This window comes from Mesocricetus auratus, unplaced genomic scaffold (assembly GCF_017639785.1).
Source record: "Mesocricetus auratus isolate SY011 unplaced genomic scaffold, BCM_Maur_2.0 Super-Scaffold_100006, whole genome shotgun sequence".
Taxonomy (NCBI): Eukaryota; Metazoa; Chordata; class Mammalia; order Rodentia; family Cricetidae; genus Mesocricetus; species Mesocricetus auratus.
In genome coordinates this window covers 79472489-79497821 of record NW_024429190.1, presented here as the reverse complement: position 1 = coordinate 79497821, position 25333 = coordinate 79472489, and the positions used below count along the sequence as shown (strand labels likewise).

At 38.9% G+C, this 25333-nt stretch overlaps 1 protein-coding gene across 3 annotated transcripts in view; it reads left to right on the top strand.

The window, feature by feature from the left end:
* The first annotated feature begins 376 nt into the window (after positions 1-376).
* Positions 377-25333, top strand: part of Cfap20dc (CFAP20 domain containing) — a 244874-nt gene continuing 219917 nt past the window's right edge. For 2 of the 3 annotated variants that reach the window (XM_040747561.1, XM_021230835.2), the window contains exons 1-4: positions 377-684; positions 2582-2671; positions 5370-5463; positions 18797-18869. In XM_040747561.1, the coding sequence (XP_040603495.1) occupies positions 664-684; positions 2582-2671; positions 5370-5463; positions 18797-18869 (278 nt within the window). In that variant the 5' untranslated portion in view covers positions 377-663. The remainder of the gene's footprint in view (positions 685-2581; positions 2672-5369; positions 5464-18796; positions 18870-25333) is intronic. The other variant, XM_040747560.1, reaches the window with a different exon arrangement.

Genomic DNA, 25333 nt, shown 5'->3' with positions numbered 1-25333 from the left:
TAAAGAAGCCCTAGCTTTTGAAAGGGTTCAGTGATCTTGCATAAACATCCTCATTTCCTAAGGGCCTTCCCAAATTAACATTTTGCTGTTTCTCAAAGAAACCTAGTATGGGAGTGTCTGAACCAAAGACCCCCTGACCAAACTGTTACCAGTTTACAATATTTAGAATCCGTGGGAAGATACACGATCTGAGTTAGAGCCTGGGAGCAACCTTTTGCTTTTTTAGCTGATGGATTCCAACTTGCCACAGGTGGAGAAGCCCCTCAGTTGCCCGGGCAACGCTTCAGCCTAGCTAGAGGGAAAGCACCCTGAAGGGCTCAATGCGCAGGCGCCTCCCGGGAGCCAATGGGCGCGGCTGTTCAGACCCGAAGCGGGCTGCGCGGTTCCCGCGGGCACGGTCGGTTGTGTGCCCGGAGGCGGTGGCAGGCGGTCACGTAGGTTACGCAAATCACTCCGCGGCCGGCGGATCCCGCACTCTGCGCCATCCCTTGCCGCGGCGCCCCGAGCGGGGTCACCATGGCGCGAGCCGGCGGCTGGAGGCGCCGCTGACGGCGGGCGCGTGGCACCGAGGCGAGCCCGAGCCGGCGGGGCCCAGAGGCGGCGCTTCCCGCCCACCTCCAGCCGGCAAACTCTGTGCCCCCAAACCCCGGGCCCTCTGCGGGAATGTTCAAAAATGAGTACCAGGTAACCCAAAAGGGCTTCCTCCCCGGCGCGAGCTGGCTCGCCTTCTAGGGTGTGAAACTTCCACTCCAGGGGTGAAAAATAATTAGTGGCTAAGTCGTCTTGACCTTGAGCTGTTCAGGCTCCGGCTGAGTGCTTTTTAGTGCAGAATCGGTGGATCTGATTGCTAAGCAGGTCATGCCCCCCCCCCCATGCCAGACATCCGGAATAGGAATTTGGGCACAGGACCCTGATCCCCTCTGGTATCTTAGAAGCGATTTAAAAGTTAGTGAATGGATTACTTTAAACCCAAGATTAAAGTAAGCACTTGGGCTGTGTGCTCTTTTCTTTTTTCTATGACTCTCCTGCATTGGGGTATATGAGGATCAGTTGGGGAAACTAACAAAGCAAACAAACAAAAAAGATTTCCTGACCCTCCTTCTATAGCTGGTGAATGAAAAATGTTGATGGGCTTCTGTGTAGTTTTAAAGCAACTGCCAAGCAAGTCTGATCCAAGGATTACATTTGGAACACACTGTTTCTCAGTGTTCCTCGGACACCTTCCTCCATGGATGGCATGCCTTCCTCAGCTCCTGTCTTCATCTTGAAATTACCGGTCTATAGATCGTCTTCATCTTGCTGTTAGGAATATTGTCAGAGTGCTGTGACCCCCACCCCCAGGCTCCACCCCTTTGTGACTTCATCCCTTTGGCCAAAGCACTACTTGTCCTTAAAACGCTGTGTGTTTTAGAAATTTGTTCTGTGGGTTAGAATAGACCTAGTTTAATTTCAGCATGTAGATAAAGTATAATGTTATGAAATAACAGATGCCCACTGTGGGCAATTTGGAAAACAGAGGAAAAGAACTGGGAAGAAAAGATTTATTGTTTCTCCGATGTTCAGGGTATTTCTTTTTAAAACCCAGCGGCCTCAAACTTACAATTATGACCTGTCCTTAGAAGTAGTAGCATGTACAATTACGCACATAATAAGAAAGAATTGTTCTACATGTCACAATCAAAACATATGCTTTAGGAAAAATGTTGGTGAGTTTTTACGAAAGCTAAACAGGTTTTTGTAAAACTCAAACAATTTCTTTTATGTACTTTGTGTAATCCAAATCATACTTAGTCTTAATCTCAGCCTCTAAAATTTTGCAACAAATTCTTCCTTGGAGAATTTGCAGTAGGTAGCAATCTATAGAAAATACTCCTTTCATTCTTCCTATATGTCTCCAAATTATTTGTTTAAAAGATACTGTTGAGATGTTCAGTAAGAACTGCCTTCCACATATACCCAATCCTTCTTGGGTCTTTTTATGAGTATAAGTTACTTTCCCTCTCTATTGAATACTTTTCAATGGCACAATTAAGCCCTTGCTGCATGCCAAGTATTGTCCCTGATGACTTATGCTTGCTAGCCAGCATGATGCAACAGCTTATGTGACAGATGGAAAAATCAAGATGTTCAGTGGCTCAAGACTCAGAAAATTAAAAAAAAAAGGTATTGGAGCCCTAATCAGTATGACTACTAAGTTTATATTCACACATAATGATAAGACTTATTAGCTTAGTTCACAATTGGGTTTAAGCCCTTTAGTCTAGTCTTCTCAGAATGCTTTGAGAACCTGATCTATACAGGTCAAGTCAATGAACCCCTTCTGTAATATTTCTATGGCACAGTTGATGTTTATGATGTTTGTAAAGGTGAGTTCCTTAGTAGCCTAAGGGGATCCAAATCCAATGGTTGTGACTATATACAGCCTAAGTATAAAATAGTCATAATAACAGGGATAATGTTCTTTCCCCGATCTGACTGTTTAATTGACAGATGGCTAGAACACTGGTTTTAGACTCTGTGGTAGATAGAATTTCTCCCATAGCACTGTATTTCACTGTGAATTTCTTGTTTTATTTTCTAGGGAGGTGCATTTGTTGAAATTTTTAGTGCTCAGGGGAAAAATCCTGGAGCAAAATGGAAGATCTTTGGTGGTCCATCCGTGATTTGGAAAGTAAGTGTTAGAAGTGTCAAGGGATGTGTGGGAAGGTTATAGAAAAAGGGGCTTGGTTAGATTTCAGAACTGGTTTTCTTATCCTTTTACCACCAAAAGCTTCGTGTTGTTAACTGCAGCCCCTCCACCACCACCAGACACCACCCCTTAGCTGGTTAAGACCGCCACATGGTGTATAACTGCTATGTGTACTTTGAGTCCTGCTTTATCATTGTAGGTACTTTGATATCACTGAAGAAAACCTCTCTAGCCCCAGGCCTTTGGGTTTCTTGATTTCATCGTCTTTAATGACATCTGATTCTGCTGCTGCCTGTCACTGTCACATCCTTGACCTCATCACCACAAACAGCAGGACCTCTGAAATTACCGAGTGAGACACAGAGACATTTTCCTGCTGACCTCGGTCTTTGATTCTCAAGGTCACTTGCTCAGACCCTCCCACTGTTTGTTCTTCAGTCTGATTGGGACCTTCAGGTCATATGCTTTTCTGTTTCCCCCTTGTGGTTAGTTTTTATTGACTTTCTCTGAGATCTTACCTCTTTCTCTGCAGTGCAGAAACTAAAGTATCATTTCAGTCGCTTTTCAGGAAGGACCTAGAAAGCCTTTGCTCTTCAGCCTATCATGATGCTTGCCTAGCCAGCCCTTGTCATACCCCTGTCTTTCCTTTGCCTTTACCTGGGCTCCTCAATACTTTTGGAGAAAATAATCATAGTTTTAAGATTGATAGCACTGTAAATCCAATCCCAGTAGTTCAGAGAATTATCCTGTTGTGTTCTTGTCAGTATCCAAATGATCCTTTCTGGTCATCTTCAGTTTCCAGCCACCAAATTGCCTACTCCTAGGCTCTGCCCACAACTAGGGCCTGCCTTCCTGAGTCACTTGATGCTGACACACCCACTTCCCAGGGAAAGCAGGAACAGGTGGAAGCCAATTTTCCTTGCTGCCACCATACCTAAAAGCCTGTCTCCACGAGATGAATGCCTTCGGGAGAACATTAAGGATACCTGTGTATGAAACTTAAAACTACTGTTGAGTGCTTAGTATTTGCTAAGCATAACATTAGATACATTACATAATGTTACATAATTTAAATAACTTTGTGAGACAGATAGCTACATTCCCCTCTAACAGGTGAGAATATTGACGTATAAAATAGACAAGGATAAAAATTGTGCAGTTTTTGCTATGAATGAAAGAGAAATGGTACGTGGAGAGCATGTGTCAGTGAAGTTAGGAGAGGCTTCCCCAAGTAAATGACATTGGATTCTGTTATGGTTTGAATATAAAATGTACCTCCACAGGTGGTATTGTTTTGAGAGGTTATAGAAACTTTGGGAGGTGGGGTCAACATGTAGGAAGTGGATCACTGGAATTTGGCATTTAAGGTTCTTCTTGGCATTCAAGGTTCTGTTTCTTATCCTGCTTCCTATATGATATGAAGAAGTTTTTCCACCAAGGCTGCCACCACTATGATATTTTGCCCAGGCTCATGGGATCAAAGAACTGTGGATTGAAATATTTGAAATCCTGGCCTTAAAATAAGTATAGTTTTGCTTTCAGTTTTTATGTTGGGTATTTCATCACAGCTGCCCTAAGTAATGAATGCAAGTGCTAAGTGTCAGCCAGGCATCAAGACAGGTAACTACACGGAAGAGCACACCAAGTAAAAGGAGTAGTATGAACAGAACCCCTGTATAGGAGACAACTTGGCATTCTCAAGAAACTGAGAAAGTTGTTGGTATTAAAATGAAAAGATTAAATTTGAAGTGCTGGGTAGGGACAAGCCTATAAGTGCTTTGTGACAATGTTGAAGGTTTGAGTAAGCTGTTGAACATGTGCATAAATAAATAATATACTTGGTATATGTATGTTCATCGCAAATACAAAGGGGATGCTATTACAGTGGCCATTACATGGACTCATGACAAAAGTCTTATTTATTAAAAAGGGATTTATTTTTATGTCTATGTATGTGTTTGTCTGTGTGAGTACATGCCATATGTGGGGTGCCTGTAGAGACAAGAGGACAGCCAATTATAACCTGGTGTGGCGACATAGATGGTTGTGAGCTGTCCAGCATGGGTGCTAGGAACTGAACTTATATCTTCTAGAAGAGCAACAAGTGCCCTTAACTGCTTAGCTATATCTCCAGCCCCTTGGCTTAACTTCTTAGGTAGCGTTGTTACATTTTAGTTCATATTATTTTAAATATTTTAAATATATATAGCTTTCAAAGTCACAGTAGATGTGAAATAATACATATTTAATTCCATTTGAGGTATGGCCTGAAAGCAAAGCACTTCTAGTATGAATTCAGCTTGTGTTAGATACTGTCTTCTGCAGTGCAGGGAGTGGCATTCAGCTGTGTACCTAGATGGGGATGCATACAGGTAGCAAGAGGCAACTACACCCCGAGCCAGTTATTGGCTTTGGAATCCCTGAAACTGGAGAACTTTTTTCATTTGGAGGAAACATGTTTTCATATAATAAGAAATTAGCCACATGGCTAGTGTGGTTTTGTGTTCCATTCCCAGCAAGTCTCAGGAGAAAAGCCTCATCAAGGTTTGAGTCTAGTTTTATGTCTTTTGTTAAAAAAAAAAAAAAAAAACTTTTTCCCGGGAATTTGCAGTTCCAAGTTTTACAGAAGATGCCAAATAAGATATGCTTCAATTACTGCTATTTTCATTTTGCCTCATAGGAGTTTGATAAAGAAGTTAAAAGTTTTGTATTTATCCTGGAAGGCAGCAGCCAGACCAACAGAATTCAATTACCGAAGGAGAATAAGCAAATCCGTGAGTAAGACTTCTAATACTGGAATTCAATGTTTGAGAGAATTATGTTTTTTTTTGTTTTTAGAAGCAGGCATATTAGTAGGACCTCTGTGGCATCTGCTGGTGTGAAGTCATATGATATTTTTAAAGTAGAAATTAACTGTATGTAGAAAAATATCCTCTCTCACTATCTTTACATTTAGAACTATTTTAAATCCAAGAAGATTATTTTAGTAACTACTTATTATAATAGTATTTGCTGAGCACTAACTTTATTTTATTTTTTTAATTATTTTTTTTATTTAGGTTAGAAATAATCTTGTTTCACATGTCAATTCCAGATACCCCTCCCTTCCCTCATCCCCCGCCCTCCCCACCAGGTCCCATAGTCCCCAACCCAATCTCCACTTCGATCCCCAGGGAGGGTGAGGCCCTCCATGGTGGATATCCAGTGACTGTCATTTCATCAAGCGCAGGGCCTAGGCCCTCCCCCAAGAGTCCTGGCTGAGAGAGCCTCCCATATTGTGGCATGGGCACTCAAAGTCTATTTGTACACCAGGGATAAATACTACCCAAGGGCCTATAGATTACCTAGGCCTCCTCACTGACACCCACATTCAGAGGGTCTGGTCAGTCCCATGCTTTCCACACAGTCATTAATCTGGGGTCCAAGAGCTCCCCCATGTTCAGCTCAACTGTTTCTGTGGGTTAAACCAGCCCAGTCTTAACTCCTTTGCCCATCCGTTCTCTCTTTTAGACACTGGATTCCAGGAGTTCAGTTCAGTGTTTGTCTGTGGGTATCTGCCTCTGCTTTCATCAGTCACTGGATGAAGGCTCTGTTTCCTAGACTTTCTGGCAGTGGGATTGTATGCTGACACTCCCCTGATTCAAGTCTAAAATCCATAAATGATTGAGTACATACCATGTTTCTCTTTTTGTGACAGGGTTACCTCACTCAGGATGGTTTCTTCTAGTGCCATCCATTTGCCTGCAAATTTCAAGATTCCATTGTTTTTTTCCACCTAATAGTACTCCATTGTGTAAATGTACCACATTTTCTCTATCCACTCTTCAGTTGAGGGGCATCTAGGTTACTTCCAAGTTCTGACTATTACAAATAATGCTGCTATGAACATAGTGGAACAGACATCCTTGTAGTATGAATGTGCATCTTTTGGATATATGCCTAAGAGTGGAATTGCTGAGTTTTGTGGTAGACTGATTCCCATTTTCCTGAGGAATCTCCATACTGATTTCTAAAGTGGCTGTATAAGTCGGCACTCCCACCAGCAGTGTAGGAGTGTTTCCCCTTTCTCCACATCCTCTCCAGCATAAACTGCCTTTGGAGTTTTTGATTTTAGGCATTCTGACAGGAGTGAGATGGTATCTCAGAGTTGTTTAGATTTGTATTTTCTGGATGGCTAGGGATGTTGAGCACTTACTTAAGTGTCTCTCAGGCATTTTATAATCCTCTTCTGAGAATTCTCTATTTAGTTCTGTACCCCACTTTTTGTTTGGATCCTTTGGTGTTTTGGAGACTTGCTTCTTGAGTTCTTTGTAAAATTTGGAGATCAGCCCTCTCTCCGATGTGGGGTTAGTGAATATCTTTTCCCAATCTGTGGGTTGCCTTTTTGTCCTGCTGACTGTGTTTTTTGCCTTACAGGAGCTTCTCAGTTTCAGGAGGTCCCATTTATTAATTGTTGATCTTAGTGTCTGTGCTACTGAAGTTATGTTCAGGAATCAGTCTCCTGTACCAGTTCATTCAAGGGTGCCTCCCACTTTCTATTCTAAGAGGCTGAGTGTGGCTGGATTTTTGTTGAGGTCTTTGATCCATTTGGACTTATGTTTTGTGTATGGCGATAAACATGGATCTATCTTCGTTCTTCTACATGCCAGCATCCAGTTATGCCAGCACCATTTGTTGAAGATGATTTCTTTTTTCAATTGTATATTTTTAGCTTCTTTGTCAAAAATCAGATGTTCATACATGTATGGGTTAATATCAGGGTGTTCAATTTGATTCCATTGGTTTCCCTGTCTATTTTTGTGCCAATACCAAGCTGTTTTCAGGACTACAGCTCTATAATAGAGCTTGGAGTTAGGGATGGTGATGCCTCAGATGTTGCTTTGTTGAAGAAGGTTGTTTTGGCTATCCTGAGTCTTTTGTTTTTCCATATGAAGTTGATTATTGTTCTTTCAAGGTCTGTGAAGAATTGTGCTGGGGTTTTAATGGGGATTGTGTTAGATCTATATATTGCTTTCGGTAAGATTGCCATTTTTACTATGTTGATCCTACCTATCCAAGAGCATGGGAGATCTTTCCACCTTCTAGTGTCTAATTTCTTTTTTAAAGACTCAAAGTTTTTGCTATACAGGTCTTTCACTTGTTGGGTTAGCATTACCCCAAGGTATTTTATGTTGTTTGTGGCTATTGTAACGGGTGATGTTTCTCTGATTTCTTTCTCAGCCCTTTTATAGTCTGTATATAGTAGGGCTACTGATTTTGTTGAGTTGATCTTGTAGCCTGCCACTTTGCTGAAAGTATTTATCAGCTGCAGGAGTTCCCTGGTAGAGTTTTTTGGGTCACTTATGTAAACTATCATATCATCTTCAAATAGTGACTGATTGACCTCTTCCTTTCCAATTTGTATCCCATTGATCTCCTTTTGTTGTCTTGTTGTTCTAGCTAGAACTTCAAGTACACTATTGAAGAGGTATGGAAAGAGTGGGCAGCCTTGTCTTGTTCCTGATCTTAGAGGAATGACGTTGAGTTTCTGTCCATTTAGTTTGATGTTGGCTGTTGGTTAGCTTTTATTAAGTTAAGGTAAGTTCCTGTTATACCAGATCTCTCCAAGAACTTTGTCATGAAGGGGTGTTGGATTTTGTCAAAGGCTTTTTCAACATCCAGTGAGATAATTATATGATTTTTATTTCTCAGCTTGTTTATATGGTGGATTATACTGATTGATTTTTTTATGTTGAACCAACCCTGCATGCCCGGGATGAAGCCTACTTGATCATGGTGGATGAGTTTTCTGATGTGTTCTTGGATCCAGTTTGCCAGTATTTCACTGAGTATTTTTGCATCAAAGTTCATGAGGGATATTGGTCTGAAGTTCTCTTTCTTAGTTGTGTCTTTGTGTGGCTTGGGTATCAAGGTTATTGAAGCCTCATAGAAAGAGTTTGGCAAAGACCCTTCTGCTTCTATTGCATGGAATACTTTGAGAAGAATTGATATAAGCTGTTCTTTGAATTTCTGGTAGAATTCTGCATTGAGGCCATCTGGACCTGGGCTGTTTTTGGTTGGGAGACTTTTGATGGCTGCTTCTATTTCCTTAGGGGTTATAGGTCTATTTAAATTGCTTATCTGTTCTTGATTTAACGTGATATCTATCCAGAAAATTGTCCATTTCCTTTAGATTTTCAAATTGTGTCGAGTACAGGTTTTCAAAGTATGATCTGATGATTCTCTGGATTTCCTCAGTGTCCATTGTTATGTCCTCCTCTTCGTTTCTGATTTTGTTAATTTGCGTGTTCACACTCTGTTATTTGGTAAGTTTGGATAAAGGTTTGTCTATATTGTTGATTTTCTCAAAGAACCCACTCTTAGTTACATTGATTTTTTTTGTATTGTTTTCCTTGTTTCTGTTTTATTGATTTCAGTCCTCAATTTGATTATTTCCTGGTGTGGATTCCTCAGTGGTGAGCTTGCTTCTTTTTGTTCTAGAGCTTTCCACTGCGGTGTTAATTCTCCAGTGTGACTAGGGTCTAGTTTCTTCATGTGGGCACTTAGTGCTATGAACTTCTCTCGTAGCACTGCTTTCAAAGTGTCCCATAATTTTGGATATGTTATGTCCTCATTTTCATTGAATTCTTGGAAGTCTTTAATTTCTTTTTTTATTTCTTCATTGACCCAGGGATGGTTCAGTTGTTCATTATTTAACTTCCATGAGTTTGTAGGGTTTCTGCAGTTTGTGTTGTTGTTGAATTCTAATTTTAATCCATGGTGGTCTGATAAAATACATGGAGTTATTCCAATTTTTTTTGTACCTGTTGAGGTTTGATATATTGCCAGGTATGTAGTCGATTTTTGAGAAGGTTCCATGTGTTGCTGAGAAGAAGGTATATTTTTTTCTATTGGGGTGGAATGTTCTATAGATATCCGTTAACCCCAATTGGGTTATAATTTATATTAATTCATTTGCTTCTTCGTTAAGTTTCTGCCTGGTATTCCTGTCTAGTGGTGAGAGTGGGGTGTTGGAGTCTCCCACTATAAGTGTATAGGGCTTCATATGTGATTTGAGTTTTAGTAATGTTTCTTTTACGAACATGGGTGCCTTTGTATTTGGGGCATAGTTGTTCAGAATTGAAACTTCATCTTGGTGAATTTCTCCTGTGATGAGTATATAATGACCTCCTTCATCTCTTTTGATTGATTTTATTTTAAAATCTAATTTGTTAGATATTAGGATTGCTATCCCTGCCTGTTTCTTAGATCCATTTGATTGGAAAATCTTTTCCCAACCTTTACTCTGAGGTAATGTCTGTCTTTGAGGCTGAGGTGTGTTTCTTGTGTGCAGCAGAAGGATAGGTCCTGTCTTTGAATCCATTCTGTTAGCTTGTGTCTCTTTGAGAGTTAAGCCCATTTATATTGAGGATTATTAATGACCATTGATTGTTCATTCTTGTTTGTTTTGGAATAGTTGATGGTGGTGGAGTTATATGCGGATTTCCACCTCTTTTCTTTTGGCTGTTGGTAAGGTGGGATTATCTATTGTCTATGTTTTTCTGGTTGTAGTTAACTTCTTTGGCTTGAGGTTTTCCTTCCAGAACTTTCTGTAGGGCTGGATTAGTGGATATGTATTGTTGAAATCTAGTTTTGTCATGGAATATCTTGTTTTCTCCATCTATAGTGATTGAAAGCTTGCTGGCTATAGCAGTCTGGGCTGGCATCCGTGGTCTCTTAGTGTTGATAGAATATCTATCCAGGAACTTCTGGCTTTCAGAGTTTCCATGGAAAAGTCAGGTGTGATTCTGATAGGTTTGCTTTTGTATGTTCCTTGGCCTTTTTCCATTGCTGCTCTTAATATTATTTCTTTATTCTGTATGTTTGGGGTTTTTACTGTTATATGGTGAGGGGATTTCCTTTTATGGTCCACTCTATTTGTTGCTCTGTAGGCTTCTTGTACTTTCATTGGCATGTCTTTCTTTAAGTTGGGAAGGTTTTCTTCTATGATTTTGTTGAATATGTTTTCTGCCTCTTTGAGGTGGATTTCTTCACCTTCTTCTATACCTATTATTCTTAGATTTAGTCTTTTCTTGGTGTCCCATATTTCCTGGATATTTTGTGTTAAGGATTTGTTGGATTTAAGATTTTCTTTGGTTTTTGAATCTATTTCCCATAGTGTATCCCCGACACCTGCGATTCTTTCTTCCATCTCTTGTATTCTGTTGGTTATGCTTGTTTCTGTAGTACCTGACCATTTGCCCAGCTTTTTATTTCCCGCATTCCTTCAGACTGTTTTTTTTCTTATTGTCTCTATTTCAGCTTTCAACCCTTGCAGTGTTTGAATTGTTTCTTGTAATTTTTGCTTTGTCTTTTCCTCTCTTTCTTGCATTTGTTGAAGTTTTTGGTTTGTCTTTTCTTCCATTTCTTGCAATTCTTGCATTTTTTAGATTGTTTTTTCCCCCATTTCTTATATTTTTGGTTTGGTTTTTCTTCTATGTCTTTAAGGGATTTTCTCATATCTTCTTTGAGGGCCTCCATCGTTTTCATGAAGTTGTTTTTAAGGTCTTTCTAATCTGCTTCTTCCGCAATGGGCTGTTCAGGTCTTGCGGGTGTAGATTTTCTAGTTTCTGGCAGAGTCATATTGGTTTTTCTGTTGGTAGATGTGTTTTTGTATTGTCTCCTTCCCATCATTTCTTCCTGTACATGCAGAAGGAGTCTCTTCCTCCCCGGTGGGTATGTGACCAGGGTTCCTTTCCAGTGGGTGAGAAGGGGTCCAGTACCCTGGTGACTTTCCTCTTGTGTGGATGGAGGTTGTCCTAGTATCAGGACCTTAGCAAACTGACCCTCGCCTTGCCTGTTCCATGTGGAGTCTTTTCTGGCAGTCTCTGGGTAGCTGAATCCCATTGGGCTGGGATCTGCTGTGCACAGTCCTCAGGTCTTCGGTGGTTCTGCTCAGGCCACCAGAAAGCAGGCTAAAGCACTTCCTTTGTATGAGGGATTTTTCACAGTGCTCCTTTATAGGTGAGCATAAAAATATTGGTTCTTATTAGAAAACAGCTGATTAAGGCAAAGTTTTGACATGAACTCAAGAATTCCTAAGTTACAAGAACTTCAGTTTTTTTTAAAGAACAAAAATGATAAAAAAATTACATAAGGCATTATTAGTAACAATAATTGATAAATCTTTAGGAAGAATATCTAACAAGTACAGATAGGTTCTTTAACAGATAGCTGCAGTAATTGGTTCCAGTGTGAAAATTAACTGTGGCATTTTAAAGCAGACAGAACTTCAAGGTAACGTAGAGATCTGGTCCAGAAGAGCAGTTGTTGGTGGACATGAGTTTGGAATTTAAGGCTCTGTCACCAGATTAAGCTTTCAGTAAAGTGATTAATTTGAGTAATGTTTAAATATTATCAGATTTTTTCACTATATCTTATTGGTTAAATATATATTTCTGGTTGCTTTGTAGAAATAAATTGGTAGTTCTTTTTTGCACTTGTCATTTACTTTGTCTTCATTCATTAAGAATATTTATTAGGGGCTTGCAGATAAGGTCAAGTGATAGTGCATTACCTAGCAGGCTCACAGGCCTGGGTTCAATCCCTACTGACATAAATAAAACATATTAAAAAGAGCATGTATTGAGTACCTTCCATGCACCAGGCACTGTATACATTAGTTGGTATATGATTTCTAATTTTAATTTCCTTTTAAACTGTACAGATTCTAGGCTTAAGTTCCATTTCAAGTACTATGTGACATTTTAAATTTCTAAGATATAAATCAAGCCATACAAATTAGGGATGGAAGATGATTTAGTTTAAAGTGTTTTTCCAGAGTTTCTTTATAAACTAAGACATCAACCTTAAAAGAGAATAGATAATTATTGTTAAAGTTTTAAAATTAATTTGCTGCCACAAGGAAATATGACTTCCTCATAGTTCCACATTGGGTATGTGATTGATAGCAGGATGTTGTTGCTTTTCATTTTCATATACATTTGTGTTTGTAAGTAAGGTGAACTAAAATAAGTCAGGCAAGCATATCTAAAGTTGCAGTTTTGTTTTGTTTTCTTTGAGAGACACACTTCTTCTGTTTTGGGATATTGGCTTTATGAAACAGATAGATTCCAGGAACCTCGCTGTTAGAAGCTGGCAAGTCAGTTTTGCCCTTATTGTTTGGCTTGTAAAGACAATCTGACTGCCTTTTAGTGCCCTCTGCATCAGTACCAGTCCCGGTATTGATGGAGTCAGTCAGTCCTGGCAGCCCTCTCATTTGGATCTGAGAAAGATTCCTCCTTTACCAAAGTGACTAAATACAGTCTCTCCTCCCACCCTTCTACTCTTATTCAGGGTTTTGGTTTTTTTCTTACTTTCCTCAGAAACAGGGTTTAATGTGTTATAATTATCTCTTTAAAAGTAGCAATGATGGCTTTTAATTAGAAGAAACAGAAAAATCTTCTAATGTGTTTCTTACACAATGCCCTGCAATTAAAAATTAATCTGGCTTTCCTGTAACATGTGCAACAGTATAACAAATGAAACATTTTTTATGGTCTCCCTGGCATTAATGCTGTTCAGATGCATTCTTTGGATGTTTTAATAACAACATTTGTAGTTATTTTTACTTGTATAAAATGATTTTCTGTGTGAGGTTCATATGGTTAAACTGAAATTAAAAAGCATGCCTTGAGTAGAGGAGAAGTGGCTTTCAATTAACATCTAAATTGAGTTCAATTATCATTATGTATTCCTATTTTAAGAGTTAATACATACTTTATGCAAACTTGACATTCGATAGTTCATTTGTATTTCTGACTACATTAGATACTTATTAGGAAAGTTTCATAATGAAATTAAGTATTTTTGCCTGCTCCTATATAGTAATGTTTCTGAGTTAAATTGTACTTGATGAATCTTAAATAAATAAGTCAGTTGTTTTTAATTTGTTTGTGAGTGTGTGCATACACCATCATGTGCATATGGGTCAGAAGATAACTTGTGGGAGACAGTTCTCTCTTGTCATATGGGTTCTGGGTATGAACTCAGGTCAGCTTGGCAAGCAAATGCACTTAGCTGCTGAACCATCCAACTTGCCCTGTTGTAGCAAGAGTTTTCTGTCCCACCAGGTCCTGCTGCCCTTCAACCCCAAATAATCACACAGAGACATATTCATTATTAAACTGTTGGTCGATTGCTAGTGTTTTTTATTGGCTAGCTCTCTCTTAATTATTAACCCATAACTCCTAATCCATGTATTTCTACATGGCTTTATCTTACCAGAGAACACCTGGCATGTCCTATCTTCCCAGTCTCTACATAGTGTCTCCTTTGCTGCCTCTCTCTGCCTCCCTCCCCCCAGCCTTCTCCTGGTCTGGTAGCTCCGCTTATCCTTCCTGCCTGGCTACTAGCCAAACAGTATTTTATTCATTAACCAATAAGAGAAATATATATACAGAAGGATAGCCACCATCATCCTGTGGTTTTTGTTGTCGTTTATTTATAACCTAATATAAGAAATTAACCTTGAAAGAGACTAATTATTGTTAAAATGTTGTAATTAATTTGCTGCAATAAGTAAAGCTCCTCATAGTTCCTAGTTGGATATGTGTCACATAGTGCTTGAAATGGTATTTAAGCCTAGAATCTGTACAGTTTACAAAGGAAATTAAAAGTAAAAATCAGGTACCAACAGCATGTCTTTTCATAGTCTGGTGCATGGAAGGTACCCGATACATGTTCTTTCTAATATGATTCATTTATATTTCTGGGAATTGAACCCAGGCCTATGTACCAAATAGGGTATGTCCGGCCATCTGCATCCCTGAAGCCCAAGTTCAGCTGTTCTAAAAGATGAGTATGGCTTCTTGTGGTTCCCCCAGGTCTCCTCACTGCTACTTTGCTATTCTTTTAAAATTATGTCTTGCTCTGTTTAAAAAACCCTTAAGTGTCTTTGATCTCACCATTCTATAAAAGTGCTCTTGTCAGATTGAATAGTTTTCTGTATTCCTGAATCAATGGAGTTCTTAGCTCTTATCTTTATCTCTGGGAGCATCTGCGAGCACCAGCCTCTCCTTGATAGACTTCTTTCACTTACCTCCTTGGATATCTCCAACCTCCATCTTCATCCAAATGTATACTAAGCTGTTGTTCGTTTTTCCTCTTCTCCTGTTGCCACCTGGATGCTGCAGTGATGCTAGTCTTTATGTATAGCCCTGTAGCTACATGTTTTCCCTGGTTATCAGCTTCAGAATCATAGATTTTAATATCATTTCTCTCTTACTTCAGTCTTGCAAATCAGGACCACCTATGTGTAATGTGTGTAAAACCCAGCTCCTGACCAAATCTGCTTGGGATTCTTTTTCCCTGACTTTAACTTGCTAGCAAACAGCATTGTCTTTTCAACTGACAAGACCAACGTTCTTCATTAAATCTATTTCTGTTTTTCTTTATTTTCTGAATTCATTAAGAAGATGTCAATGTTACTGGGTAAAAGATTGAAAGTTTGCACCCAGCAGTACTGCTCACACTTCTCAGGCCTGGATTATTGCATTTACTTTCTGTTGTCAAATTAGCAGCCAGAGTAGAACTCTTCAATTATAAGTGACATGTGAAACATGTTACTGTCTCATGAAAAATGTCCCATTTCCTAAAGTAAAAATAATTTCTCTATGGGAATGTGACTGTCTGATTACCTCTTAACTCACTGGCTTTCTCTCTTATTCCTCTTCCTCTGGCCTGCATCCTACCTATTCTAGGCCATTGCTGTTTTGACACCCAGCACACTCCCTTCCTTCCCAGCCTTTACTAAGGTGCCACTTTGGAATGAGATCCACCTGACATGGACTTAAGTTACACCTGAACTTCATAGTCCAGTTTTTCAACCCTTTGGCCCATTTCCTGCCCCGCTCTCCTATTATGAACAGCACCGAACATGCGTGTAATTGTTAGTTGTTTCACTGTTTTTCCAACCATTTTCAGAAAGCAAATTCCATTGATGGAAACTGCTTAGTTTGTCTTGTTTTACCTGATATACAATCAAGTTAATCTGCATTGAACAAATGCATGAATGAGTGGCTTCCCAATGGTTATAGGTTGGCCCATATCTTTCACATGACCTTCAAGGCTCCATATGACCGAGTTCAGATCTGTCCTTTCCCCTCTTCAGGGTCTTATACCAGCTGTCTGAGCATTTTAAGGTTCATTTCAGCTGTCATACCCTTCCCCATGGACATCCTACCTCATCATAAGATGGAAAACCCACCTGTAGTCTGTTCCTATCTCCTGTACCACTACCCAGCTCCCAGTCAAACCCTGCTTATTGTCCCAAGCTCAGTTCCTGTGATATTTCTTCAGGACTACCTTTACTGATCATCTCCTTCCCCTCAAGGTAAATGCTCTCATTGAACTTTGACCTCTTCTTTTGTGAAACTATATTGTACATTCCAGGAGGGCATACATTATGATACTTTTATTAAATAAAGAAACTTCAAATCTTGTGCACAGCATGTGATCAATAATCTCAGTTTAATGATAAGGCTAATTCATACAGATGATTCTTTGAGATACAGATGGAAATTATTAGCCTAGCGTTAGGGATGGAAAAGAAATGAAGGATATGCTAAGACTGTGCTTGAAGTCTTGGAGTGAGTTCATCCTGAGCTTTCTGTGCAGTGAGGAGGAATGATTGTGGCCTCATCCCGTTTCTTGGATGATGCAATCCTTGTAAAATGTGTGTGAGGTATGCAATCTGTCATTTGAAGCAACTCTAAAAGCACTGCTTAAAACGAATGTTTTTTTTTTACAAGTTGAGTATGTCTTAAAGTATTTAAAAGAAAAAAGAAATGGGGGCTTTATCCCTTTAACAAGGAATTTCTATATATCTTATGTATTTCATAGCCATTTTTTAAACGAATGAGGCCTATATTCAATATTACTTAGAGTGATTTTAAATGCAATGCAGACATAAAGAGTTTAAATTTCCTAGGCCAGGGAAATATATACTACAATGGAGTTTATTTAGCATTACTGCCATATGGAATCAGCTTGTCAAATGTTATTAAAACACTCTTATCTTTGTCATATCATCACCCTGTGGTATCATGCACTGAAAGCCTTTGGAAAGTAGGGCCTCGGTGTGTGAAAATGTTGAATGACAGGTTATTTTGTTTGCTTAGTTGAGAAAAGAGATCTTTCATTTCTAAAAATGGTCTTTACATGCCGTTCTTTGTGCTTGAAGGAAATAATACTGATTCAGGGAGATCTGTGGCATAGAATAGGGACCTTGTAAAGGGCTGATTCCACTTGATCTGGTGTTTTCCACGCTCTGCTTACAGCTGGGCCCCTGTGGAAATTACAGTACTCTCAGACCAGAGAGGATGACTGACAGTGGTTTATTTGAGATGGCCTCATTTTGCTATTTCACTTTGCTCTTGTGGGTCAGAACTCTAGTAGTCACACTGGATCTCTCTATAAATGTGGTAGAACACATTCCTAGAGAATTTTCTAGGGTAGAACCTTCAGTCTCCTATTTCTGTTTTCTGTAACTTAGGATTTCTCTCTGAACACATATGTAAGCTTGAATATTTAAAAGAGGTTATCATTGTATCTTTGATGAAAACGTTCATCCTTGTATATTTGATGAAAAGCATTAATATACATTTTTGGCCAATTATGCTTGTTTATAGAAAAGTTTGGTATAAAACATAGAAGTAGCTTTATTCTCAGGAATTGTGTAAAACAGCTTACTATAGGAATCACAAACCAGAAGTCTTTGTATAAAATGATCAAAAGTTATTGTGGGATTAAAGTATTTAAGTTTATTACAAGCATAAATAAGACATATCACCTTAAATCAGTTGCTTTCCTTGGAGTCCTATGTCTGTGTATATGGGTGTGTGCTGTATTTTGTGTGTGTGTGTGTGTGTGTGTGTGTGCATGCACATATGTGTCTGTCCAGCATTGTACACACCAAGAAAGCACTAAAGCCATACTTAGGTGGGCTCTGAACTGGCAGATGAACCTTGATCTTCCTGCTTCTGCTTCCTAAGTGCTGGATTGTAGGGAAGCACCATCAAACCTTGGCTCTTCCTTAAAGGCTTTTTTTTTCTGTTTCTTTTGGATTTATAGAAGGTCATAGACAAAGTATGACATCTTTGTTTCATGCACAACACAGACAAATATTTCTAACCTGCATATTTTTTGGAGGTATGATCCTTGTGATTTTTTGTTGCCATTTTTTTTTCATCAAGGATTGAACCTAGAATCTTCTATATGGCTTGCCTGCCAAATTCTTCTACAATCCATTGCTAAGACATCTGTTGAAAGCATCATCAATTGAGAGATCAATCAAAAGTTCAAAACCTTAGGGGGAATGACTTAAATGACTGAATGTAGGGAAAGTATAAAAATCAACTAACTTTATTTAAGCAGTTATAGACTACAGCTATCGAAAGTGCCATGTGGGTTTTTTTTTCTCAAAATTTCTTATCCATATGAAACTAGTGACAAGAAATAAAAGCTATCATTTCTTAGTGAGAAATAATTAAGAGCATGTTAGCAAAAGGGATTATAAGTGAAACCGTGTTCCTCCATCCAGCTAAGTGTGGACACTGTTAAGATTGTATGACCAAGATCTGCTTCGTTGAGCCTTCACTTGTAGTTGCCATAATTACAATTGCTTTTCTTGAGCTGCTCTTCTTTACTGAGTTGTTTAGTAAGAGTATAAAACCTGTCAGAGAATAAAAATAGTTGCCACATGTTTTTATGACCACACTGATGGGAATCCATAGTTCAGTTTTATATGTGTGTGTGGAATGCGGTGCCATGCTCACATTCTCTAATGGCATAACAGAGTGAATAAAAATCTTTTGTTTTTGATTTTCATAAAAATATCACCATTGCCACAGATGGGACTTTAAAATGCAGCATTTGTTGAAGTTTGGTTCAGTTGTCATCAGTCTCACCTTTATATATCATATAAATCATGGTTATAAATCATGGACGGTGTTCCTGCTCCTGAAGTGCTGAACTATGCATCTTGCTGGGAGCACCGACTGTGTCTGTTTATGTGCACATATTAGGGGCCTGAACATTTCATTTCCTATTTTTTCTCTCTTGTTCTAGTTGGACTGATCCAGAGGTTTCTTGTACTTCAGATTTACATACCCCTGGGACAGGACTTCTCCACTGAATTACTGTAAGATATATAGAACTTCTTGTGAATGTTTTATGTGCTTTACACGTTAGATCAATTGAAGCAGTGTGTGGCAGGTTTTATTTTTGCATTAAACAGTAGTGACTTAACGGGTTGACATGAAGTAATTAAATAATTTAGTTTTGTTTCTTGGATATCCCTGCACTTGGGAATTTTTTTTTGGGAGAAAAAAAGCAGGTTTTATTTGTTTCAGAAGATGCTGTGGATTTTGATTTTACAGTTTTCCTGTTTCTTTGCAGAACTACAGTTGACTTAACATTAATTGAAAGACATTATATCACTATTTACTATAGTTTTGACATATTGGTTCCTTTTGTGTATGTAAACATAGCTTAGAGTGTGTTTATTTTCAATGGCCTTACAAAATTGTTTAGCAAAATTTAAAATAAATTATTTTTACTTAGTTGAGCTATGTGTTCCAAGATACCAGTAGTAACAAAGATAACATTTAATTTGTAGTTTCATACAAATTAAGTATTTTCTAAGATTTCATTGCTAAGTTTCCATATTGTAAACAAACCATTAAATGGTTTATTTTTGGTTTGGTTTGGTTTTTAATTAAAAGCCATGGTTCAGGCATAGGTATTTGCTTCAATCCTGGACAAAAGTGAGTTGCTATTAATAAAGATAGTTTTGATCCAGCTTTATCAGCATTCAGTACAAAGTAAAGGAAAGTATGTTTTTAGTAGATGATAGTTATTGATTTCTTTCTGTTTACATAAGCTGGGATATTAGTGGATTTTTTTTAGGTTGTCAGAGTCTGAATTTTAGCTTATAAGGTACAACTGTGTTTTCTTAAATAAAACAGAAATGGAACACCATACACTTTTGTTTTATTCATCCTAAAGCTCCTGTGAACTTATAAGATCTTTTATCATCTTCCATAGCCACCACCATTCTTAAAAATAGCTCTTAGAGAGAGGAGACCAAAGCATCATTTGATGCTCCTATGCACCACTTCCTGGTTTCTGTAGAAAAAAAGCGTTTTCAAGACTCCAAAGGCATCCTAAAGGTACAGAAAGTGGTCCTGAAAGCTTTATTTTCAGCACGGGAGAATGTGATTTCTGAATTGAAAGAAGGCAAATTATGTTTAAAGCTCTTTACATTAAAATCCAATTTTGCTCTCCTTTTTACCTGGATCTTGCCATGACCCACACTTTGAGCATCTTCAAAGCAGTGGTAAAGGTGTTCTTAGTCAACTTTGGATTAGAGGCTGTGAGAGCCATGACTGGACTTTAGAGGCTTGTGAGACCATTGAGATCACTTTTTTTCTTTATAAAATCAAGCTCTATTTGTGCCCCAACACTTGAACATATCACTCTAGCATACTTGATACACTGTCTCAATTAATTTAATGACAATTAAAACCTTAAATTTTGAGAAACTAACAGGTATACTTAACCTGAGAATCTGATACCTAAGTGAGCCAACTATTCTTTGCTACCATAATGCTAGTGCTCTTGGCCTGCTTAAGTATGGGAAACATTTTTGAGAGGTGTTGGCATTCATGATTAGATCATTGATTTCCATGTCCTCATGTTCCCATGAGAAATGAGTTGATTTTCTAGATGATTTTAGTTTTATAATTCTAGAAAAATGAATTCTTTTAGACAAAAATTATTAAATAACATGGGTGAGAAACTCCCTTGTCAGTTTATTGTATGTGACCTGTATTTGTTACTGATAGTCAAAATAGTTCTGCTTCCTACAGAAATGACAGACACCATGCTTTCAGCAAAAGGAAGATGGAATGATAGGTATAGATTTCCATTCTAACACATATTCCCCAGGCCTTAAAAGAAAGGACTTTCTTTCAGTACCCTTCTTGTTGTACTGTTCCTAGCAGCACAGCCCTAGGCTATTTTAAATAATACATTTCTCTAACAAGCTTAGAAAGTCACCTAGCAGAACCATATGTGGCTTTTAAATTTCTCAGTTGTCAGAGCAGGGAAAGGCATTTTGTTTCTCAAAGGTTTTTGCTGTACATCAAGAGGTTTTCATCAGTGGAGTCTTGCCTGCTCATTTAGGAGTTTAGCAGATATTTCCTCAGCTTCTTCCTATGTCTTTTATGCTTCCTAGATGATTTATTGTGCCCAGGAAGAGGTAATACATGTGGATTGGGGGTGCTGTAGAGCCAGCAGCTGTTCAGCTTGAGGACCTAATGTTGTCAGGCAGTATGCTGCCCCTTGGGGATTTGAAATACTTTGGAATCTGTGACACCATTTTTTCTACTTCCAAAACTTTGTTCCAGCTTTTCTCTGGATTTCCTAGCTTCCTCCTTGTCTTAGTTACAGCTTCTATTGCTGTGAAGAGATGCCATGACCATGGCAATATTTATAAAAGAAAACATTTGATTTGGACTTGCTTATAGTTTCAGAAGTTTAGCCCATTATCTTGATGGAATCATGCAGACAGACATGATTCTGGAAAAGGAGCTGAGAATTCTACATCTTGATTCACAGGCAATATCAAGTGAACTAAGTACCACACTGTTCATAGCTTGAGCATAGGAGACTTCAAAGCCCACCTCCAAAGTGACATACTTCTTCAACAAGGCCAAAACCTCTAATAGTGCCACTAGCAATGGGGGCCATTTTCTTTCAAACCACCACATTCTACTCCCTGACCTCCATAGGCTTGTAGCCATATCATAATGCAAAAATGCATTCAGTTCAACTTCAAAAGTCCCCACAGTCTATAACAGTCTCAAACTTACTTAAAAGTCTGAAGTTCAAAGTCTCTTATGAGAGACATGCTATCCCCCGTAGTATCAAAATCAAAAGGCAGATCACATACTTCAACATATAATGACTCAGGATATATATTGCCATTCCAAAACATAGGGAAGAGAACATAGCAAGGAAATACTGATCCAAAGCAAGAGCAAAACCGAGCTGGACAAACTCCAAACTCTGCATCTCCATGTCTGATGTTAAAGAGTTTTTCGTATCTCCAACTCCTTTCAGTTTTGTTTACTGCAGTACACTTCTTTCTTTTGGGTGAGTTCTAGTCTCTGTTATCAGCTCTCCTTGGCAGATATCCCATCACTGTAACATCTCCAACATCTTTGGGTCTCTAAGGCAATCCAAGGTTCACCTTCACAGCTCCACACACTGGCCTTTCTGTGCCTCCATTCATTGACACCCCTATGTCTGTCCTCAAAAGCCAGAACAATGTGGCCGAAGGTGCTAAATTCTGCTGCTTACTATGTCTGGAACATGGCCCCCTTATTCAATTACATCTTCTCCAGCTTTCTGCTTTCAGTGATTTCCTAAGCTTGGCTATCCTGAATCTTGATTTGCAGACTAGGCTAGCCTCAAACTCAGAGATCTACCTGCCTCTGCCTTCCCAGTGCTAGGATTAAAGGCATGCACCACCACACCTGGCTTTAAGCTTTTCTTTGATTCCTTTTCATGTGTTGGAAATTTAGTTGGTTTACCAACTTGTCTTTGTTACTTACAGTTTCTGTTCCTGTGAAGAGACTCCATTACTATTGCAACTTTTATAAAGGAAAAAATTTAATTTGGGCTGGCTTACAGTTTCAGAGATTTAGTACATTATTTTCATGGTGGTATGCATACTAACATGATGTGGGAGAAGAAGCTAAGACTTCTGCATCTTGATCCACAGGCAACAGGAAGCGAACTGAGTGTCACACTGTTCATAGCTTGAGCATAGGAGACCTCAAAATCCAGCTCCACAGTAACACACTTCTCCAAGAAAGCTACACCCCCTAATAGTGCCACTCCATACAGGGGCCATTTTCTTTCAAGCAACCACACTCCCTCAACAGTGCCCACACTGTGCTTATTGAGAGCTGTCTTTAAAAATAAACTGGAATTACTCCACAGGTGAAGTAAGGATAAACTCTGAAGTCGTTGATGTTGTATGTGTCATGATTTGTTCTTTTTTTCCTTCTGTGCATTGTAGCAAAACCTTTCTTGTCCCAGCTAGGCTACAGCACCATTTCAGCCACAAATGAACACACAGACACTATAGTATAAATCTGTTGGCTGGTGACTAGCATTTCTTATTGGCTAGCTCTGTCTTAATTAATTACCCATTTTCTATTAATCTATGTATTTCACATGGTCTTGGCTTACCGGGAAATGCCCGACCTGTAACTCCTCGCTGGCTATAAGATGACTGAATAGCATCTCCACAGAGAAGAGAGAGAATTCCTTTTTGTCCCTGCTTATAGCCTGATTCGTCCCAGCTATGTCACTTCCTGCCTGTCTGTACAGAACTCCAGACCTCTGTGAAATGTGGATGAGTGAGCAAGATGATAGTGGAGTAACAACTGGCACTCTAATCTCTGAATTGTACTCTGCATTGTAATCATGCATTGAACTCTGAGGCCAAAATATCCATTTACATTTCAACACATATTGTGGTCACACAAGAGCAATATTGATGGGCAATGTGAAGTATAAGGTAGATGAAAAGATGTGGATAGATCTGTAGTAAAATGATTTGAGACTTAGGGTAATTATATAATTAATGTCTCCTATGAGATGAGAATATTGACACCTCCTCACAGATTCATCATAGATGCTAAATGAGGAAATTAACATAAAGTAGTAGTCATTTTTACTTATTAAACATGATATATCTAGGAGTTTCAGTATCATTCTGGATACTTTATTTTAGTTTAATGAATACAAAGCATAGCTAATAGCTATGAAAGATCTAGGGAGTGGTTTGTGTTTTAGCCCTGTTAGCTCCTGAAGCCAGGGTTTAGGTGTTCAGTTTACACTGAGGGCCTATGCTTCCTTACTTGCAATCCTGATAGTCTTTTGACTGTACATATACAGCGATAACATATACACAGAAAACACTTCATCTGAATCTTAGCAAAAACTGAAGGTGTGAAGCCTTGTGCACCTTCAGGGCCTTCTCAAAATAGTATACTCAGAGTCCAGAAGGAAAGGGCTTTCTTGCTCGGCTCTTCCTATTTTACTCCTTTGAAAGAAATAAATAATTTACTCATTTTTTGATGTTGTTTTTAGTATTCTTTTTTAAATGAAAAGCAAGAACTTAACTTGTTTGGTGATTCTTTACTCTGGTTCCTCTGTAGGTCTCTACTTTTTTTTTCCTTTTTTAAAATTTAAATTAGAAACAAGCTTGTTTTACATCTCAATCCCAGTTCTCTCTCCCTCACTTCCTCCCCTTCCTTCCACAAACCCCCTCTCCCATCCTTTTACTGCTCCCCAGGGAGGTTGAGGCCTTTCATGGGGGTTCATCAAAGTCTGTCATATCATTTGGAGCATGACCTAGGCCTTCCCCCATGTGTCTAGGCTGAGAGAGTATCCATCTGTGGGGGAATGGGCTCCCATAGTCCATTCGTGCACTAGGGATAAATACTGATCCACTGCCAGAGACCCCATGGATTGTCCAGGCCTCCTAACTGACACCCATTTCATGGGGCCTGGGTCAGCCCTATGCTGGTTTCCCATCTATCAGTCTGGGGTCCATGAGCTCTCCCTTGTTCAGGTCAGCTGTTTCGGTGGGTTTCTCCAGCCTGGTCTTGACCCCTTTGCTCATCACTCCTCTCTTTCTGCAACTCGAAGGTCTCTGTTTTTTTAAACATCAAAGAATTATATTATTCAGTATTTTGTTCTTAAAAGCTAAAATAGCTACAACATGTCACAAGGTTCATATTTCACTTAGCATCTGGGGCAAGTAGTTTTCATTGTACTGACATATTTAGAAGTGCAGTAGCAGAATCCTTCTTGATCTTTTTACTACTGATGCCATCCCACAGTTTGGGTGTCAGCCCTAAAGACTCACCTATTTTTTTTTTAAACAAAAGTCATATTGATTTGCATAGTTTGTTATTAGTTTCATCTTTCCAAAGTATTTCAATGTAACTATGCCTGACCCTGACTCAATTGACTAAACAATGGTTTTGTAGAACTTTGTTCCCTTTTGCTATTTTCCAAACTGTACCATGAGGCAGCAGTCATAGATGTTTCAGCTCCTAGAACAGGCAGCTGGTACAAAGAGGAGCACCCAGAACCTGTGATATTGGGGGAGATCCATCTGTATCTTAGAATTGAAATCCGTCTTTGCTATATTTCATGCCACCAATCACACTGAATGATTTTGGAATATTACATTTTTGACAAAACGGCATTGATTTTAGCAGATACTGTTGAGCTGCATTAGTTATTTTCTCTACCCTGATTCTGTCGTTATCTTGATGAATTCTGAGAGGCATCTTGGACTGTTAGGCCACCAGTGAATTGACATCATTACTGTTTTGTTTTGAGTCAGCTCAGCCAGTGTGTTTTCGATGTGCGGGTTAGAAATGCTGTGAAGGCTCATGTCGTAGACATGCTGTGCTGCTTGTAGAGTCAGGATTCTCAAACCAAAGGTCTTAGAGGATGTTAGTGCTATAAGGATTCATAGATTGGGCCCTTAACTGCTGGGTGTATTGCTTGTGT